At 39.0% G+C, this 20035-nt stretch overlaps 1 protein-coding gene across 3 annotated transcripts in view; it reads left to right on the top strand.

Moving 5' to 3' along the window:
- Positions 1-20035, top strand: part of Oxnad1 (oxidoreductase NAD binding domain containing 1) — a 58168-nt gene that overhangs the window by 3856 nt on the left and 34277 nt on the right. For all 3 annotated transcript variants that reach the window (XM_048801038.1, XM_048801037.1, XM_015494371.2), the window contains exons 2-5: positions 1676-1827; positions 3290-3416; positions 3650-3713; positions 14455-14561. In XM_048801038.1, the coding sequence (XP_048656995.1) occupies positions 3298-3416; positions 3650-3713; positions 14455-14561 (290 nt within the window). In that variant the 5' untranslated portion in view covers positions 1676-1827; positions 3290-3297. The remainder of the gene's footprint in view (positions 1-1675; positions 1828-3289; positions 3417-3649; positions 3714-14454; positions 14562-20035) is intronic.

Here is a 20035-nt window from a genome sequence, read left to right as displayed (position 1 = left end):
TTGGACATGGGGTAGGTATATCAGTTTTAAAATAAAAAAAAAAAATTATAATTTTTCTGTTTTAGAAATAGTTACAAATTTTGAACTTGTGATCCTCCTGCCTTAGCCTCCTGAGTGCCTGGGATTACAGGAGTGCGACACCACACCTACACCTAGTTCCTAACGTACTTTTAGACTGGAACCTCCTAACTATATTTTCTGCTTTCCACTTTTGCCCTTGGATAATCCATTCTTCACACAGCAACCTGGGTAATCATTTAAAAATGGATCATGTCCTCCTGATTTATTCAAACTTTTCAGTTGCTTCCTAGTGACTTGGGGTAAAGTCCATTTGCCATGGCCTACTGTGATTTGGGTCTCAATTACTTGCTCAACTTTCTTTCATTCTCATGTGGATTATTAAATTTTAGCCTAAAATGTTAACCATACTGCTCTCTGGTGTCACTGACCTTGGTTCCTTTAACATGCTAGACTTTTCCCTTGTTTTTGCCTTTGTTCTTGCTTATCCCTGTGGCAGAATGCTCTGCCCTTAACATCTGCTTAGTTGCCTCTTAATTGTTCTGGTTTCAGCTCAAGTGTGATCACTTCAGAGAGGCCTACCCTGATATTCCCCCACTTACCTACTCCATCTCCAAGGAGATGACATGACAAATAGTGCCTGGCATCCCTGGAATTGTTGAATGAACTGAGTGTATTTGTTGAACTGAAATCACTGTAATTGTCTCAAATCTTAAATTTAACCTGTTCCTTCCAGTAATTTGTTTTAGTACTTCGTTATGGATATCAGTTTTATCATTTATGATAATTTTTCTGTTTTAGAAATAGTTACAAATTTTTGGTATAGTTTGTGAGGATATACACATCTATGGAATATTCATTATATAGTTTTGGAAATTACTTAATATATGTTGATCTCCTTTGATTAAACCCTTTGGATATGTGAGTAAAATCCTTGGACAGGTAAAAGTGGGTAATTTTTTTAAATACCTTATTCTAAGGACTGGCATTAAAAACTTAGAAAGGCACTTTGAATATTTTTAAAAAATGCACTTTATTTACCAGTAGGTGGCATTCTTGGTCATGATGATTATTACAGAATTTTAGAATTTTAAGAGAATAGCTTTTAAAAATTAAAATTTGCTTCCAGTTGAGAAGTAGTCTATTCAAACAGCATAGTCACTAAGATGTATTCTATCGTAAAGACAATTTATTTTAGCAGTAGCTGTCTAAAACAGCAGAACAATATTTTATATTTAACTGTATAGCAGTTAAATTTAATTGGGGAACCTGATCTCAAGTGACATTTGTCATTTTAGCCTGTGACTGTGGTTGTACTTTTTTCAGTATGGTAGGATCTCAAACTGAGCAGAACCATAAGAGGAACCACCGGTGGCCAACAGATGGCAGGATGAAAACAGTATAGAAAGGTATTTTATGGGGTGGGTATCCTAAGTTAAGGAGGTGGGTATCTAAGCAGGAGGATGAACAAGAGAAGCAATAAGATAAAAAAAAAAGAAGTGGAACCATGAGGGGGAAGAATTGAGAATGGCCTTGCTGTGAGGTCATGCCTCTGATTACAATGAGCCTTTCCTTTCACAACTGATACTTACTAGGTCTTTTTCTCAGTTTCCTAAATCATTGTTTTTACGTGTTGTTCTTGTCCCTGTTATCACAGGAACTTGGTGATGAATGTCAGAATAAGGAAAAACTTTCCATGGTCCAGCCAGTGTACATCCAGAGATGTCAGTGTAATACCAGTGGCAGACTGTGTCAGTCAGTGAACCAGCCATATCCTGAATGACTCCTAAAATCTCATGGACTTCTAAAGTAAGTTTCACCTTCTTTTGGTGATGAAAAATCATTTTTGGTTTAGCACATTTAAAGGAGAGAAACTACATTTAGTAATATTGCATGAGGTGAAAAAGGCCTTATGCTTTTTTTCCATTTACTAGAAAAAAGTAGCCCATGACATGTTTATTTGTAATCAAGCTGCATCATACAATGGCAAGAAGAGTTTTTATCTAAAGACTAGTTACGAAGCATTGGGCTTTTTAAAATCTGATTTGGTTACAGCTGACTAAATACATCTGACTTGTATCACCACCTGATTTAATCTTATGCTATTACAGAAGCAGAGCAGATTTAAAAAAATTTTTTTTTAGTTGGAAGATGGACATAATATTTTTATTTTTATGTGGTGCTGAGGATTGAACCCAGTGCCTCACACATTGCAAGGCAAGTGCTGTACCACTGAGTGAGCTCCAGCCCAGAGAGTAGACTGACAACTGTATTTGACCTGATGAGCACCATCCAATTCTTTAATATTTCTTGCCAGAAATTAGTGCAAGAGAAAGACAAATTTACTGAGGTTCCCAAATATTTAAAAACCAAAACATATAAGAATACTTTTCAGAATATCCCAAACTAGAAAATATCCAAAAAGGCTACTAATAGAGTAAACAAATTTTGCAGCTTGTGTCTGCATACATGTTCTCTTTTGATCTCCCAAATCGGCCACATGCTGCATGATTCTGTCTTCAGAGGACTATATATATGACCATATCTTCCATTCTGTAAGATTATAATGCTGAAAATTTCCTGTTGCCTTATGGCATTGAAGCCTTTGTAACATCTCAGAACAGCATGTTACTCAATGCTTGTGATGATGCTAGTGTAAACAAACCTACTGTGCTGTCGCTTATATAAAAGTATAGCATGTATAATTATGTACTACTGCTTGTCAATTGACGTTTATTTTATTATATGCAGTGCTGAGAATTGAACCCAGTGCCTCATACATGCTAGGCATGTGTTGTACTGCTGAGCCACAACCCTAGCTCTTGTATTGCTACTTGTAAAGTTTACTATAAAGCAATATGCTGTGTTATGCTGGCAGCAGCCTTTTATCTCATGGTTACTGCATTTCTTGATTGCATTAAGAGGCCATGTTGAGTAACCTATGCTGTGTAGGTTTGTGTAAGTTCTATATGATGTTTGTATAATGACAATATCATCTGATGAAGCAGTTCTCAGAATGTATCCCCATTATTAAGTGATGCATGACTGTTTTGTTAGCATCAAGAATTACATACTTACATGCTCTACAGTTACACTGAATCGGTTCTGAATGATTGCAAAAATTGTCAGGTAAAGTCAGGCCCTTTGCTAACTGAACAACTCATAACTGTACCAACAGATTGAAACTCTTTTTCACTGTTTCTTTAAATAGTCTGATGTTTCCCCAATTTTTCTTAAAATCATTTTAAACTTCATTCTTTTGTTTGCCCAGGAAGTACCATGGCCTGTGCTGCTTTCTTGATTTCTGGGTTGTTGCGAGGCTATGTGGGAGCAGTCTGCACTCGGGCTGCTGCTTCGAAGTTGACATCCAGCACTTCTCGCCCCCTTACTTTCACGAGGTGAGTCATTAAGCCTTCAGAGCTGCTGAGGGTTGCGTGAAGCATATCAGACTCCAGAAAGAGGCAGCATCTTGGCTTAAATATGCCTATCATTAATAGATCATTAAACTTCTGACCATTTTATAGGATCCATAATATGTTGTATTTTGGATAACTGTGATATTACAGGGGAAAATAATTTATTATTTTTATGAGGATAATACTTAATAACCTAATTTTACTTTTTATTAAAGCATAATGAAATCCAAAAGGAAAACTGATCACTTGGAGAGAACTGCAAGTGTCGTTCGCCGGGAGGTCTGTATCTTTTGGGCATGACAGGTTTTTCTGGTTGGACAGTTTGTGCATGGTTATGACAGGCTTATGGGGAAGGCAAGTTTGTTATTTTTCTTAAAATTTCTAAGGATATGTGATAAATAATTTGAAAAGATGACAAAAGTCTTCAATTTTTCCTTTAAGCTTGAAATGAATGGGTTAATTTTTGAAGGCTGGAGTATGGCAGCATTAAGGGAAATATCCTCACAGGTTTGATGTTTAGAGTTACTTTAGAGATAGAACTACTTAGAGAGTCTATATATTTTATGAATACCTTATCATTTCTTTTTTCTTTTTTTTTTTGGACACCGTGTCTCCAAATCCTCGTTCATCCATACTTTAGAACCACACTTCCTATTTCATCAAGGGAGAAAGCACTAACATCTGAGAAAGGAAGGTGTACAGTTTTTCCACCATATTCAGACTATAGAGAGTTAATCTGCCACCTGAAGGGGTGTCAAGGGCTGAGAACTAAAGGATCCTCACCCTTTACCTCAGTGAGTAACTATTTTCATTTAAAAACATAAATGGGATATTTGATTTTGCGCTTTTGAGTGTTTTTCACATATTCAGATACGTTTAGCTTAGTATTAGGAGTCTGTTTAAACTATTAAAAATAAAAAGCTTTTTTTACACTTCTACGAATGTGATCATAAATTGTATTGGCTTAGTAGTTTTAGTGTTAATAGAAGGAGATTCTGTAATGTTTAGGCCCTACTTTAAATTAATTTAAATTTAATTCTGCTTTCAGAAAATTGCTTTGGGATGGACTGAGGGTAATGTTTGTTCATTCAGCTTCATGGTGTTTTTTTGAAAACTGGTTGAGAGGCTTGGACTGTGCTCTTACCTGTCAGTTTTGAGGTAGATAAATTAGAGAAGTGTTGCCAAACTTTTTAAGGATCAGATGGCAAATATTTTAGGCTTTATGGTCTGTATTGTTTCATTTACAACTACTAGCACTAATTCTCATGTGAATTAAGAACAAGTTTACAAAGTTTGACTATACTGTATTGGATAACATAAAATCGCAAGTACAACAACTACCAAACTATCTTTATAATGTGAAAACATCCGTGATATGTACACAATTTGGTGTGACAGTTCTAATAAAACATGATTTCCCAAACAAAGTTGTCCTATATGTAATGGTTGCCAGTCACTGAATTAGAGTAGTCATTTTAGAATTTTATAGGACAAAATTATTGGGACTTTGGGGTAGGGGTGATTTTGGAAGTTTAGGACAAAGAAAATTCATGTAAATTCTAATAGTTTAATTGAAAAGTTGAAAATTTTGGTGCTCAGATATCAGAAAATTATAGGATTAAAATTCTAATCAAGTAATTACTTTAGAGAAAGGATTTTTCCAATGGCAGTTCCTCTTCTCTTTTGTTTCTAATTTCCATTCTTCTAAATAGACTGAGAATTGGGAGGAGATGAGAGGAATTGAGGAAAAGCTAGGTCCACCTCCTCAAGACATTCCTAGCCAGAGAGCAGGGCATGGTTTTGGACTTCTTGATATGAACAGACCTTGGGTTGTAACAGAGCTTGCCTTTAATGCAGTTGTACTGCACAAAACTCCCACAGGTCCATATGCTCTTCACCTCAAGCTCATGAGGTAGCCTAAGGATAGGAAGCCATCCACATTTTACAGAAGAGGAAACCTTGCTCAGGAGATGTCTTACAGCTTCTCCCAGGGCCAAAGGAAAGCTCCAGCATAGAATTTCTAGGCCAGAGGATCCTGTTTTCACTCTGGGAGTGACTAAAGATTGGAGCAGTCATTTGCTAAGAAATATTCTTTCAGCATTGGACATTGTGTTCCCTATGGAAAATCTGGGGAATTACAATTTATGATATTAGTGCTTCTTACTTTGGACTCTAAATGTAACCAGTCTGAAGTCATGCTGATATAGAAAGCTGGACTCTAAATTGAAGGACATTTGATTGTATTGAAGTTCACATTTTCTTTTTCCCCTTACAAACCAAAGAATAAGCAGTCTGGGTAACGTTAGAAATGTAAAGAAGATAATTATAAGAGTAGAAATATTGTAAATATTGTAAGAATTGTTCAGGCAAGGCTAACATTTTACTAGAGGAGTCACTGTATTTGGCGACTGCAGAGTATTGGCCACTGAGTAAGGTGTATGCTATTATATTGGGAGAGTTTAGCAATGAAAACAATTTTTAAACTTCTTATGCATTTGTTTGGAAATATGCCAGATACTGAGCTAGGGGCCAGGCATTGAAAATGATACAGATCCCTGTGCTCATATTTTAGTGGTGCTTTGGTCTGAAGAAATGACTTTATGCACCTAATTGATTTTGGAAAAACCAATTTTATTGCAACTGTCAGTTTGCTTTTAGAAGCCCTTTTCATATTCTACAAAGCCTTAGTGTATTGTTGCCTTTTGATTTTCAAAGCATTTAATTATATAGTAGGTTGATACTTGGCTTGTCACAATCACCTTGACAGGTGTAGGGGTCTTTACTCCTGTTTCACAGGTGAGGGAATTAAGACTCAGCTATTTAGATAGGATTATCCTGTTTTCTAATTTGTCTGATATAGTATTGGTTTATGCCTTTTATTCCTAGAGTAATTATTAGTAGTACTGCCTTTTACTCTCAGAACTGTCCCATCTTAAATTGTATTGTTGGCCTGAGTTTAAAGAACTTCTTCAAGGAAGTGGAGAACCTGGCTCTTGAACTCAGATCTTTGTTAATCAAATCAGCTCTTACAACAAAAAAGTGGGGCAGAGTTTTGTTGAGCAGCATGTTACTGGGCGTAAGAAAAGGGAGAGTTACTGAGGTACGGTGAATAGTCAGTAAAGCCAAAGGGCCAGGTTCCTGGGGTGGAGGCTTTTGAGGATCCTATGGTTCCCAGTGCTGGTCTTCCAGTGCTTGACTTGTGGTTTTGCTCAAGTGGGGGTTTGAGTGGGAGGGGTTGCCTAGTAGGAGAATGGATTATGTCCTGACCTTAACCTTTACAATTTTCTGCTCATCATCACTCATGTATTTTGAGGAGATTCTATGGTCCTCTGTGAAGAAGGGGCACATCTCTTTAATACTTTTTTTCAGTAGTTTTATACCTAATTTGCTTTGATTATCAGAGCTTGATGGTCAAAGAACCTTTTGAAGATTAACTAGCTGGGACAAGCAGTGCTTGGTACTCCTAGCCTCACCACAGTGTCCTCAGTGACAAAGCAGAGGGTGGTAGAGAGGGACCTTGGGCACCTAGCATCTAAAGTAGTTGTAGGAGCTGTAGGCAGGCTGGGCCATAAGCTCTTGTGAACTCCCAGGGAAGGATAGACAGTCTGGCCCTCTGGCAGCTGGCCTGTGGCTCTTAGTAGTGTACAGGTCACTGAGTTGGAGCCCACAAAGGAAATAGAGGCTCCTTGGGGAAAGGCATAGCTTAGTAGCTCTGTAACCACATTATCTTACACAGTGCTGACATGCTATAGACACTCAATACTTGTTTCATTGGGTAGAATAAGCAAGCATTAATCCCACTGTAGCTGATTACCTGTACTGCCTGATGAGTCACTTTCTGAAGCAGGAATGGTGGTAATATTCATCTTGAGATGAACTGATAGTGCTTATATAGTCTATCGTTCTTTACAAATAGAAGCTATGGAAAGCAAAATTTGCCTGAACTACTGCTGCTTATGTCCCAAACTGGGTAGTCTCTAAAATGTTGTGGCAGTGCTTTTCACTGACACATTTTTGTTCAGTAAATGAAGCAAATTTAAGAGGTAAAACTCTTTTCCCTAAGGGGCCTAATCAAATAAAATGAATTTTTATTTTAAATTCAGCCAACATGTATTGAGTGCCTGACATATGCCCAGCACTGTTCAGGGTACTAGGGTTATAATAGTGCATGAGGCAGCCAAGGTCCTTGCTGTTAGAGGAGCTTTGTTGTGGTGTGAATACCCCAAAGAATGTCACGTGATATACACTATGAAGGAAATAAAACAGGATTATGGGAGGCAATAGTGGCCCAGAGCAGAGTTACCATTTTAAATCTGTGCTTAACATTTGAGCTGAGACTTGAAGAAGGAAAAGAGCCAGCCATGTGCATAGCATTCCTGGCAGATGCCACAGTTTTGAGGCAGGAATAAGCTAGGCAAGTTCAGAGCAGAGTAGGTATATGAGAGGATAAGAGGTAGACAGGACCTACCTACAAATCACTGTGGGCTTAGATAGGGACTTGGGATTTTATTCTGAGCACAGTGGAAGGTGTTAAGCGAGAAAGAATTTTATTTCATTGTAAAAGAGTAATTTATTAGCTTGGTCGAGTGTTGGGTTTTTGTTGGGCTTTGATGCCAGGATGGAAGCTATTGACATAATCTCAGGAGAGATGCTGGTGGTGGTGGTGGTGGTGGTAGGTTGGAGAGCAGGAGAGGTACAACCAGTGGGATTCACACAGGGGGTGGGTGGCTGTTAGAGAAGGAGAAACCAAGGTGATTTCTAGGTTTTGGGATTTGAATAATCTGGGGAGATAATTTGACGATGGTGGCAAATATTCACATAATGGAGAACAACATGTTTGGAGAAGGGAAGGAGCTCAGTTTGGGTATAACGTGGGGTGGGGAGAAGCAGGTAGAGTTACAAATGACATAAGATTAACTGAGTTTTTTTTTAATCAGTTCATAACTATTGATTCTGGGCCATTAGTACATGGAGGTGCATTATACCATTTTTACTGCTTATATATATGTTTAAAAGTTTTCATAACAAGGGAGAACATTTGGGAGGAAAAATGGTTATGTATTGAAAGTTAATTTTGAAATGGAAACTCAAATAGGCAGTTGTATATATGAATTTGAAGTTCACTGCTGGAAATAGTCTAAGCCATATAGAAAGGAAGAGGGCCTGGGACTCAGCATTGGCTATATCAGTAATTAGAGGCCACAGAAAATAGCAAGGACCAACAAAGTTGATGGAGGAGGGGGAAGCCAGGCAGGAGGGAAATCAGCAGTGTTGTTGAAGCCAGGACAGTGTTTTAAGGAGGGAGTGCTCAGCTCTGCTAAGTTCTGCTGGAAGGTCATCACCTGATTTGCCAGAATGGGGAGTGAGTGGTCAGAATGACTGGCCTTAGTATGCTGTTGAGAGTGAGAGCATGGCTGGTTTGCATTGGAGAGAGAATGGGAGGTAAGAAGGTGGAGACAGAAACATATATAACTCTTGAAGGGTTTTGATGAATGGGAGCAGAGAAATGGGGTGATAGCTGGGTGAAAGACTTGTTTTTCTTTGTTAGGTTTTGAGAAGCAGCAAAACAAGTTCTTGGATTCAGTTCTTTGCCACTCACTGGCTCTAGGACCTCAGTTTGTGCCTCTGTAAAATGGGGATAATAAGAGCTTACTTCCAGAGTTGTTGTGAAAATTGAATATGTGAAGTGCCTGGCACATAGTTGCTTTCATCTCTACGTGTTTCCTGCTGCTGTTGATGTCTGAGATGGGAGATGCTAGAGCTTACTTGTAGTCTGGGGGAGAGCCAGGAGGGCGATGCAGAAGAATGGCTGGTTGCTGGAGTGAAGGTTCAGGAAGGCAGAGATGAGGTGAGGCCAGGTGGATAGGTTAGCCTCTGGAGAAGTAAGGCCGTTTACCCTTCATGCTAGAGCACAATGTTGTAACTAACATAAGCCACTTAAGAACTACAACATGATGGAGAATTTTGTGGTCTTTGTGTGTAAATCACTTGAGTAAAATTGCCTTTTAATCAGGGTCCTACGAATCAGATTGGTATTCTGACACCATTTAAATAATGTCTGTTCTCAATAATTAGTTTCCCTCAATTCTGAAATTTTTCTGAACTCCAACTTTGTTTTAAGTTTCTAAATATTTAAGCTAGAAAAAACAGCTAAACAGGAGTGAACAGGGGAAGGCAATCAGGTTTCCAAAGACCTGTTTCCTGTACAGAGACTTTTGCATGAGCAGTAACATCAAAATATCCTCCATAAAACCAACTTTTTAAAAATAAATGTGATGGAATTTCCTTTTAGATGCTGACTCGGTCAGAGCATTAAAAATGTGTAACAGTGAAAGCTGGCAAATGTGTTGTTATTTTATTGAACAGTAGAAGAGTCTAAATGTTATTTTATGGAAAACTTCATTTCCTGCCATGTGTTTTAACTTAGGACATGGCTAGTTGAGGTTTTAGTTGTGAAATCCTTCGATCCATTAAGTATAAGAGCAAATACCAATGTTAAAACAGTTTCTCCGTTATATTTTACTTATTCAATAGAAGCAAAAGGGTGGTGTATAACAAGAGCCACAATTACAGATCCTAATTGTATGAACTAACTTCAGAATGAATATGTGGCCTTTGAAAAGATTTCATTAATGTTTTTAATCCTCAGTTTTAGAAATACTTTTGTGTGTGTATAATATATATATATATTTGTATTAAACAAAATACAGTTGTGAGAGGGAGACATGTCTTAAGATCATGAATTGTGCAAGGCATTTTGTATTTCAATCATGACAGTTTTTTTCAGATTATTAAGATGAATAGCAATATCTACATCACTGTTCATATTAATACCAAAGGATGTAATGCATCTGGGAAGAGTTTTGGTCTTAGACACTATCTAAATGAAACTATCCCTTAATCAGTGTAGCTTTTTTACCTTCATTAAATTTTGGATGTTGAGAAATGATTAATGATTTCATTTCACATAGTCTGTCATTTTATTGTGGAGCATTCTTACATGTCACAGCTAACATTCAGGATAACATAGTCTTCCTTGCCACCAGGTGGCTCTTGTGGATGTGTTTAAAGCTTATGCATATCTCATTTTGTGAATCCAACAGATGCCAGTTAAGCTATTAGAAATGAAATAATCTAGCTCTTGGCTCTGTTTTTACAAATTATTAAACTGAAAGAAAATAATATCTTTGAAATAACATTTCTTTTTCATAAACATAAAAGGGAAGGAACAGAGACTTGTGATAATTCTCATTACTTGTCTTTGAAATTAGATACTTAGAATGTGTAGCAAACAGGAAGATATCAGTTCTTCTGATACAGACCTTGCCCTCTTCCACATTTTTGAACATGAATCTGGATTCTCTGTAGTGTTGACCCCCTTCCCGCCACCCTTTTTATTTTTCTTGTCATGCTAGGGATTGAACCCAGGGCCTAACACATGTGCTGTACCACTGAGCTACATCCCTAGCCCAGCTACCCCTTTTTAAGCAACAAAATGCTCCAGAATTTCTACCAACCTTTGTTTTGGAAACAAATTTTAAGGGACTTTTAAATTTTCTTTCATTCTGCAGATATTTCCTGAGCCTTACTACATGTTGGGCCCTGGGTTTGATCTAAGGAGGTGATTTAGAGATGTATTCTATTCGGTACCTAATTCAGGAGGCTGGTGATCTGTGATGAAAAGACATGTTCATCAGTATTTATAATTTAGTATGTGCTAAATACAATAAGATAGGCAATACATTGTATTGGTAGGGAGAGGATTGAGAAGGTGGAGTGTAAAAGGAAGACCTCAGGGAAGGGGAGAGTATTTGTGCAGGACATGCAGGGGTGGATAGGACTTGACGGAACTCAGTGTGGTGCATGCTGTGAGTAACTCAGGAAGAGTTTTGGAGGTGGACAGATGTCAGGTGCCGTTGAAGGAGGAGCTCAAGGAACTTAAACTGTTACGAGTTCCTAGGCCTTTTAGTTTCAGTTTTTTGTTTAGTTGTGTGGTAGAGCCGTTGAAGGTTTTTGGGTTTTTGTTTTTGCTGTGCTGGACAAGTGCTGTACCACTGAGCTACACCCTGGCCCCTTTGTGAATTTTGAGCTGGGGAATAGCTTGATTTGGAATTTTATCCATATTCACCAATTGGCTGCTTTGAGAAACACAAGAAGGAAGCCAAGATAGCAATTAAAGTGAAAAGAAAGAAGTTATCAGCTATGACAGAAGGGGTGGGCAGGGGAAAGAAAAGAAGAAATGAATTCATGGAGCTTATTTGTGCTAGGGACAGAATGCTAGAGTCAAAGTTTGTATATCATTTGAAAATAGATTTGACCATGTCAAGTCCAAGAGGGATCCAGAATTGAAATCCTGGTGTGGAAAGGATATGGTTTTTCAGGGCTCTGTGAGTGCCAAGGAAATCTTCTCCATCTCTGCATCCCCATTCTAAGCACAAGATTCTGGTGTCTGGAACTGAGCAAAGAACATGGTGAATTTAATTCTGTTCTTGAGTATACTGTTGGGATAGTGCTGCCAGTTGATTAAGGGCCAACTAACCTGGGTTTGAATCTTGACTCTGCAGTTCCTAGCTAAGTGATCTTGAACAAGTATTGAACCTTTCAGTTTTCTCATTGTAAGGTGAAGGATAACAACATTGTCTCTTGAGATGCAGTATGATTATTCATATCAACTGAATGTGCATAAAACATTTAACAGCATCTGGTATATATCCAAGGTAAAGGTTCCTCAGGTATTGACTATTGTTACCCTGGATGGTATAGATGTGATCCTAGAATTGGCAGAAAAGTGGTGATGAGAAGTCAGCAGGGGTTTGGAAGGACCTGGGGATTGCTGAGGGCCTCAGCCTGGAGGTGGGAGAGGGAGAGGAGTGAGGCCCTTCAGGGAAGGCTCCCACTGAAGTGTGGAGTAGAAATAAAAATGGAGGGGGACCAGGTCAGAGAGGCAGGAGTGACCTAAAGAGTTCACTGTCATCTAGCCCAGGCAAGGAACATGTTTCAGGATGGAAAGTACTAGATTCAGAGAGATCAGGGAGGGTTGGAACTGAGACTGAACATTGTGCTTTTGCAGGAAGACCTTGACTAACCTGGGAGGAAGTTACAAGAAAACAGAAGCCTGATTACCTGTGGTTAAGAAACATCAAGGAAAAGGGGAGTTTCTGTAGGGTGAAGAAGAACCAATCATCTCAGTAGAGGAAGGAATGGAAGATAAGATTTCTAAAATATCTTAAAGACAGTATGGCGTATAAGTTTGCACTTGCAAAATAATTGATAGCATGTAAGTGTGGTACAAGCCCACCACAGTGCACAGTTGTCATCCAAGTGAGTGGTCCCCTTGGGAATGTGCAGTGGCACATATATTAATAAAGCATAATATATAATATAAGCAAATATTCACACATTATTAGAATACTTAACACTGCCCACCTGCATTAAGTCTTATTAGGGCTTTTGCATGTATTATCTCATTTAGTCCTCACAGTAACACTGTGAGGCATAGGTGTTACTATAAGCTGCTCAGAGTCACACAGCTGCTAAGTGGTGGCACCAGGATTAAATACCAAGCAGTGTAACTACAGAGTTCCTTCTGTTAAGAGTCATATTCTGCTGCTGCTTTTGTTGCTGAATGCTTAGGACAAGCCAGTGGCATTTGATATCATGTCTGATGAAACAAGAAGGTACTAGAGAGAGGGAAATTGAATGTGATGGAAAGGACTGATGTTTGCTGATAGAGCAGTATTTCAGAGGGGTAGGTGGGTCTAGGTTGTGCTAGTAGAGGTGAGTGCTAGTAGAGGGGCAGTCATGGAAAATCAAATCACCATGACTTGATCTCCAAGTGACAAGGACGAAAGGATCATCAATGATACAGAAAAAGAGAGGCAAGGAATTTTTCAGGAGAAAGAAAGAAGATATTTTAGGAGATATTTAGAGGTGGCGAGAGAGATGACCATCCAACATGAGAATTGTCGAGTGGATTTTTTAAAATGATCTCCCACTGATGGTTTGATTAGACCTGGTAGACCTATTGTAGAAAAGGGCCAAAATGAACTAGAATTAGGGTGGGAGGTTCATTGACCTTGATGGTTTTCCAGCGCACCCTTTGATGGAACTGTGAAGGTTGCCTTCCAAGGAGGGGATTGCATTTGGTCAATTGCTGCTGCTTTGATTTGCTGCCACAAGTGGAGTTGAACCCAAGTAGGAGGTTGAAGAAAGAGTCTTATTGTCTTTCTTTATCTTTTGAAGATATTGCATGTTTAGAGGAGGAAGAGAAAAAAAGAAACACAAAATGTAATGAAGAATGAGCAAATAGAGATATTTTGAAGTTGAGGGTTGCATAGTTCTTGAGCTGGTCAGTTTTAACTAATTTCTAGAAACCAGAAACTAGAGATAATTGCAGGGAAGGGCTCTTTCTGTTGCACTTGTTGTTTTTAAGGTCTTGAAATGTGTATATTTTGTAAAATATAATATATAAATTAGAAGAACTAAACAAAAAAACATGAGTATAGACCCAGTTTTTCTATTAAGATTTAACACACAGTTACTCTATAAAATTGCTTAGAAAAGGGGAGAGTGTTTAGTGCTTGCCTTTAATTTCTGAAATTAGTTCATCATGGACTCTACACATTGCAGAGCAACAGTGGGCCTCATTTTGTGCAGTTGTAATGGAGCATTTAGAGGTTAGGCAGGGTTGCTTATGGGTTCTGATCCCCAGTGCTCTTCGTGCATGGCATGTGACATATACTCATTAGACAAATGCTGGTTAAACAACCACACTAAAAGATGATTTTTTTAGTAGGTAGAATAAGATTAATATTATAGTATGTCTTTCAGAAAGAAGTTATTTAAGATTTATTCACTTGATGGCAGACAAACCCAAAGCAAAGTATACTTTACCTGGTTGAATGATTTTCGAAAGCAGTATCTTTGTAGACTTCAAAAAATCTTAGTTCTCAGAAAGCCCCTGGTTGCCTATTAGGCTGTGTACACGCTAACCTAAGCCACAGCTTATCTCTGGCCATAGGTGGTGGCAGCGGCTAAGGTGTGTGGAGCTGCCAGTGAGTCGCCTTCAGTGAAGAGCCTCCGTTTGCTTGTTGCGGATAAAGACTTTTCCTTTAAAGCTGGCCAGTGGTAAGTGGCTTTTCTTTTTTTCAAGGGTGTATATTTAAGAAGGTGTCATCAGATTGAAGGGATTATCTTTTCAACTTCTGTGGCTAGCTGTTCCCATTCCCACAGAGGAATTCTAGGCTATTTCTGTTCATGGTGTGCCTTTTCTAGTATGGAGAATCTAATTCTTTTCTTAGCTTGAGCCCACTTCAGTTTTGACCCTGTGGCCCTGTCTCTCAATCATATAATGGAAACCGCTTTGAGTTTTCCAGTTTCAAACAAAGAAGCTAGTTCTAGTCCATGGAATTGACAGCTCTGAGTATTATGTTCTCAGGAATGCATCCTAATAGAATACACTGCAGTCATCTAATCTGCTTTGAGTTTTGTGTTGCTGGGGATTTGTACATTTCTAAAAGTCTTTTTTTAATGTCTAATACAGAGTTGACCAAGCCGTCTGAAAAGAATAACCAGTTATGTCATAGAACTAACCATCCTCTTGACTGAATTCCTGTGTTACTCATACCTTGCCTGGGTTAAGTTTAAATATTTTGCTTAATTTACTCACAGGATTCCCCAGTCAGGCCCAGCTCACACACAAATCTTAAGTCTGTTCCATTCCACTCTGAGGACTAATCAGTATGCTGACAAGCTAGCAGGCCAGCTGTCCCACTGTTCCTTGGAATGGCCTCACTGAGCTGCAATTCAAGTTGAATTGTAAATAAAGCAACTTGTATTTCCCTAGGAAAGGTGTGTTTGGGTGTGTGTGTGTCCTTTATTTAAATAAAGCATTCATTTCTAAATGAGTTTTCTGGTATGTCAATCTCCATAGTAATATTTCTTAGGAGTCACTTGACTAATTTTGGCAGTCCATCTGGAGATGTGGTTTTGTTAGGAGGAGGATGTGTGATAATAGCAAGTGTGATAATAGCAAGAGTTAGCAGTCTTGTGTTAATAGTTTGCCTTTGAATTTAGAACTAGAAAACAAGATGCTGATTGCAATAATTTGCGTTTGTGAAGCAATTTACTGCAATCTTTGCACATGTTCGGTGATACATATTAAATCCATTTTGGCAGTTTTGGGGGTGGGCAACATATTTACCCTTCAAAAATGGTTTAGCAGTTATTACGTTGAAAAGTGAAAACTTTAATTGTAATGATCTGTTGTTCCATATTTCCTTTCTGTGGAAGTGTTTGTGTCCTGTGCATAGCATTGTCTCCATGCCTTCAACTCTGAATTATTCCAAGACTCTGACTCCAGTCTCCTGGGTAGAAAAAGCCTGAGCCTTGGTTATAATGCTCCACCATGGTGTGCCTGCAAGTGCATTAGCTCTTGCAAACTGCAATTCTCTGATAAGAAAAATGTCATCATTCCCTAGCCATATATATAGAAATGGGGTCCCATTGTGATTCCAAAGAGAAAATTATTCAGGGTCGGTATTCCATTCCAATAAATGGATTTGGTCACTGACATTAGAACTGGTTTTAGTGTGTGTCTCAGACTTTTGCTTCAGAAGTCATACAGGGGATGGTGATCACTGGTTGATTGGCAGTGACCCTTTTCCTCCCAGCTGTGGGTCTAGCCTTCAAACCCTCCCCTTTTAAAAGACTTCACCCTTACTGTTGATTTATTATATATCTGGGGTTATGAATTCTTTTTGGTATTTGACTTTATGATTACACAATGGCCATTTTGCATAGATTGGTGTTGTCCACCTGTTCTTTGCTGTTGCTAGGATTGGTTTGTGTTCTAGGGTTTTCTTAGATGAACGGGTTAGTAGTAACGCCCATGTGGCATCTTGGAGAAGGCAAGGATTAGTGAAAGGAGTTAGGATGTGGCTGCCTCCCAGCCAGTGGTGATCAGAGTGGAGAGCTGCTTGAGGTGAAGAGAGGATTGCTGTTGGGCTTATCTCTGGGATGAGAGATTGGGCCATTGTCCCACGTCTCTGAATTTTTGAGTGATAGCTCCTGACACCTGCCAAACTCTCAGAATGAGGTTCCAGGAGTAACTTTAAATAAATAAATGTTGTCCATGACCAATTTGAGCTCTGGCTACACATCCCCATGAAGATTTCTTCAGCACATAGAGAGAAGTGCTAGAACACACTGCACTGTGTTCTAGCAAGTCAACCCAGAGAGAAAGGCCAAAAGGAGAAACCATCTCAAAAATATCTTTCCTATCAGCAGGGTTATAGCTCTTGGACTCCACTTACCAGTAGGTTGACAGCTTGCTTATTAGAAAGTACCTTCTTGGTGAGTCCTGCTCTTGACCTTGTCATTGCTCTTCCCTATTTGTGGAAAGATTGGCACTCCCTCTCAGGGCTGAAGTGTGGCACTAACAGTCCTCATGCAAGATCTTGATTGCCCTGTTCCACTTGCTGCCTTCTTCAGTGGCTGCACTGCTGAGGATGGGATCCATCCCCAGAGGGGGAGGCATCATGGCCTCGTGTTCTGGAGACTGCCCAATTCATATTGAAGACTACCTACCTGCTAGGTCTGATGTGGGCCTTTTCCACATTTCTCTGGGCTTTGGTTTTCACATCTTTAAATAGGGAGCAATAGTATTCCTGTTTGGGATACTAAGTGTTTTTTCACAGTGGATAATATTAACTTCATTAGTTTGGTATTATTTTTTGTTAGTATGCTAGTCAGCTCATCATCACTATAGCTAAAATACCTGATAAGAACAATGGTTTCAAAGGTTTCAATCCATGGTTAGCCAGCTCCGTTGCTCTGGGTTCAAGGTGAAGCAGAACGTTGTGGTGGAAAGGCATGGCAGAGGAAAGCTCAGTTTATGAAAGCCAGGAAGCAAATAGAGCAAGAGAGAGAGTGACTGAGACTGTGACTATTCACTCTAGGAGCCAGGAACAAGGTATAATCCCAAAGGGTACACTCCCAATGTCAGTTCCTCCAGCAATGTCCCGTCTGCCTATAGTTACCACACAATAATCCATTCAGATTATCAATCCATCAGATGAATTAATTCACCATTGAGGTTATAGCTCTCCTAATCATTCCACCTCTGAACATTTCCGCACTGCCAAACATGAGCTTTTTGAACCACATGTTATATTCAAACCATAATAATTAGTATTTCACCCAGTCAGCTAGATTATCTGTGCTGGTGAAACCCAGGGGTCAGATTCCAATTCTTAGTTACTTGGCCAGTTCTCCTGCAGGGAAGATGTTGGTTCTGCCTACAGAACTGTGGGCCAAGTCAGAGGGTGAATGAGTGCACACTGCCAAATGACGTTACTGATGGTGCTGTCAGTGATCAGTCCGTTCTGGGCTGTCTAAAGGAGGATGCCCAAGAGGAAGCAAGGCCAAAGCATATTTGCAGCAAAAAGACTTTTAGTTCTGATATAAATTTCTTTGCTAGAAAGCAACTTTGGGAACTACTACCCCACCCTTGAGTAGGGTCACTGTGTTGTTGACAGCATACAAACTACACAACTGGATGCAGCAGTGTTGAATTTCACACAATTACACAAAGAAAGTGCATTCCCTGGCTCTTTATCTAGCCTCTGTCCTCTGTTGACTTGTTCTAAGACTCAGTTTAAGTGGCTTCTTCTCTCAATTCCTTCACTCCTGGTGGTATTGACTACCCCTTCTCTCATCTGTCTCCCTACCTTAATATTTTATCAAAGCCCACTTACTTGTATTTTTGTGATTTCTTTCCCATTAGAATGAATTTGTTGAGGGCAGGAACCAAGATACCCTTAGTTTCTGTACCTCCCATTGCAGTGCTGTCTGTCGTAGGCAGGTGGGTGAGGAGCTTTGAGTGCTGTAGCAGAGGACTAGAGTTTGGGATCTCATAAATATCATCATTTGACTATGGTTGGCATGCCCTGTGTGCTGAGCACTGGGATCACCTCTGTGGATAGGACTTAGCTGCCTGCTTTGTCAAAGTTGGACACAAATGTGTTGCTTTACTACACACCTGGATCCCTTTTCTCAGTTCTGCTTATACATAGTAGATGCCTCTGCTCATGTTCCTAGAGTGATTAATCCTACAAAGGGTGTTTTTTAAAGGTTTGTGTTTAAAGTTTAATTCTTTTATGGACAGGTGTTTTATGAAATATGTAATGTGCATATTTTCTTAAATACATTAATATGGGACTTCTAATATAATTTGAATTTTTTGTACCTTTTAATTTAGGAGTTGTTTTCTTCTCCGAAGGTAGCTTTCCAAAGGTGAAAGGGATCAATCCTTTTTAGTAATCTAAGGAAAAGGAATTTATCACCATCGAGCAGCAGAGGGTGCTGTAGTTCAGGAGATGAAGCAGCAAAAGTAGCTGTTTGTTTTTTATTTGTATATGTGGATATAGTATAGACACTATGTACCTCCTCTCGGATAGCATATAGCACACATTAACAAATGGGAACTATATAGCACACATTAACAAATGGGAACTATAGTGTTTATAGTTTTTATATTGCCCCAAATGAAAGGGAAGTTAAAGTATTCACAGAGAAAAGTCAAGTGAAAATAGGTAGAAGTAGGTGAGATGGCCCTTCCTGGAACACTTCCAATCTAGAGCCCTTTTGGGGGGATGGGGTGGGAGGGAGGGTACTGGGGATTGAACCCAGCAGTACTTTACCATTGAGCCACATCCCCTGCTTTTTTATTTTTTAAAGACAAGGTTTCACCAAGTTGCTTAGGGCTTCACTAAGTTGCTAAGGCTGGCTTTAAATTTGTGAGCCTTCTGCCTCAGCCTCCTGAGCCACTGGGATTACAGACGTGCACCACTGTGCCCGAATAGAGCTGGTTTGTTGTTTTTTTTTTTTTTTTTCAAACTATCAGAAATGAGCAAATGTCTAAGGCTGTAGATTAGAGTAAAATATATTTTAAGGTCATAGACCAAACTGATAGAAAGCCTCTTGTGCTTTTCACATAAGCTGTGTGTAAGAAAACAAATGGAAATGGGATACTTTCTGTTCTTGATGGCAGAGAAATACCTAGAATGGGTGTTAAATCTTCCTAGACACGGGGTTGAGAATTTTTCTTGGTGCTGGGTTCTAATACATTTTTCTGTCGTTTTCACAAGATTTGTTGCATTTCCTATAATCTGCACCAAAAAGGGTTTCTGTGGCATAGAATTATTGGAAGCTCAAAACTCCTAAGAGTTTTAGGCTGTAAGATGTGGTTAGAAGAAAAGGAGAAACAAGCCATGACACAAAGCCACGTCAGCCTATTTAAGTTTGGCAAATACCAGCAAAAGTGTTTTTGTGCTTCCTTCCTTGTTGTACTTCTTTAAAAAGCATTTTTTGAGATAAGTGAATTTTATACATTAAATTTTATGTAAAGAGTACAATTCACTGGGTTTTAGTATATTCACAGTTGTTTATCAGCCTAATCAAATTTTAGGACATTTTCATTATCCCACAAAGAAACCCAGTACCAATTGCCATTCATTTCCCATATTCCTGCCCCCTTAGATAACCATGGATCCACTTTCTGTCTCACCGGACACTGATATAAATGGAATCATAGATTATGT

The sequence above is a fragment of the Marmota marmota genome, unplaced genomic scaffold (assembly GCF_001458135.2).
Source record: "Marmota marmota marmota unplaced genomic scaffold, marMar, whole genome shotgun sequence".
Lineage (NCBI taxonomy): Eukaryota > Metazoa > Chordata > Mammalia > Rodentia > Sciuridae > Marmota > Marmota marmota.
Note: the sequence above shows the minus strand (reverse complement) of the source record. Positions and strands in the feature narration are given on the sequence as shown.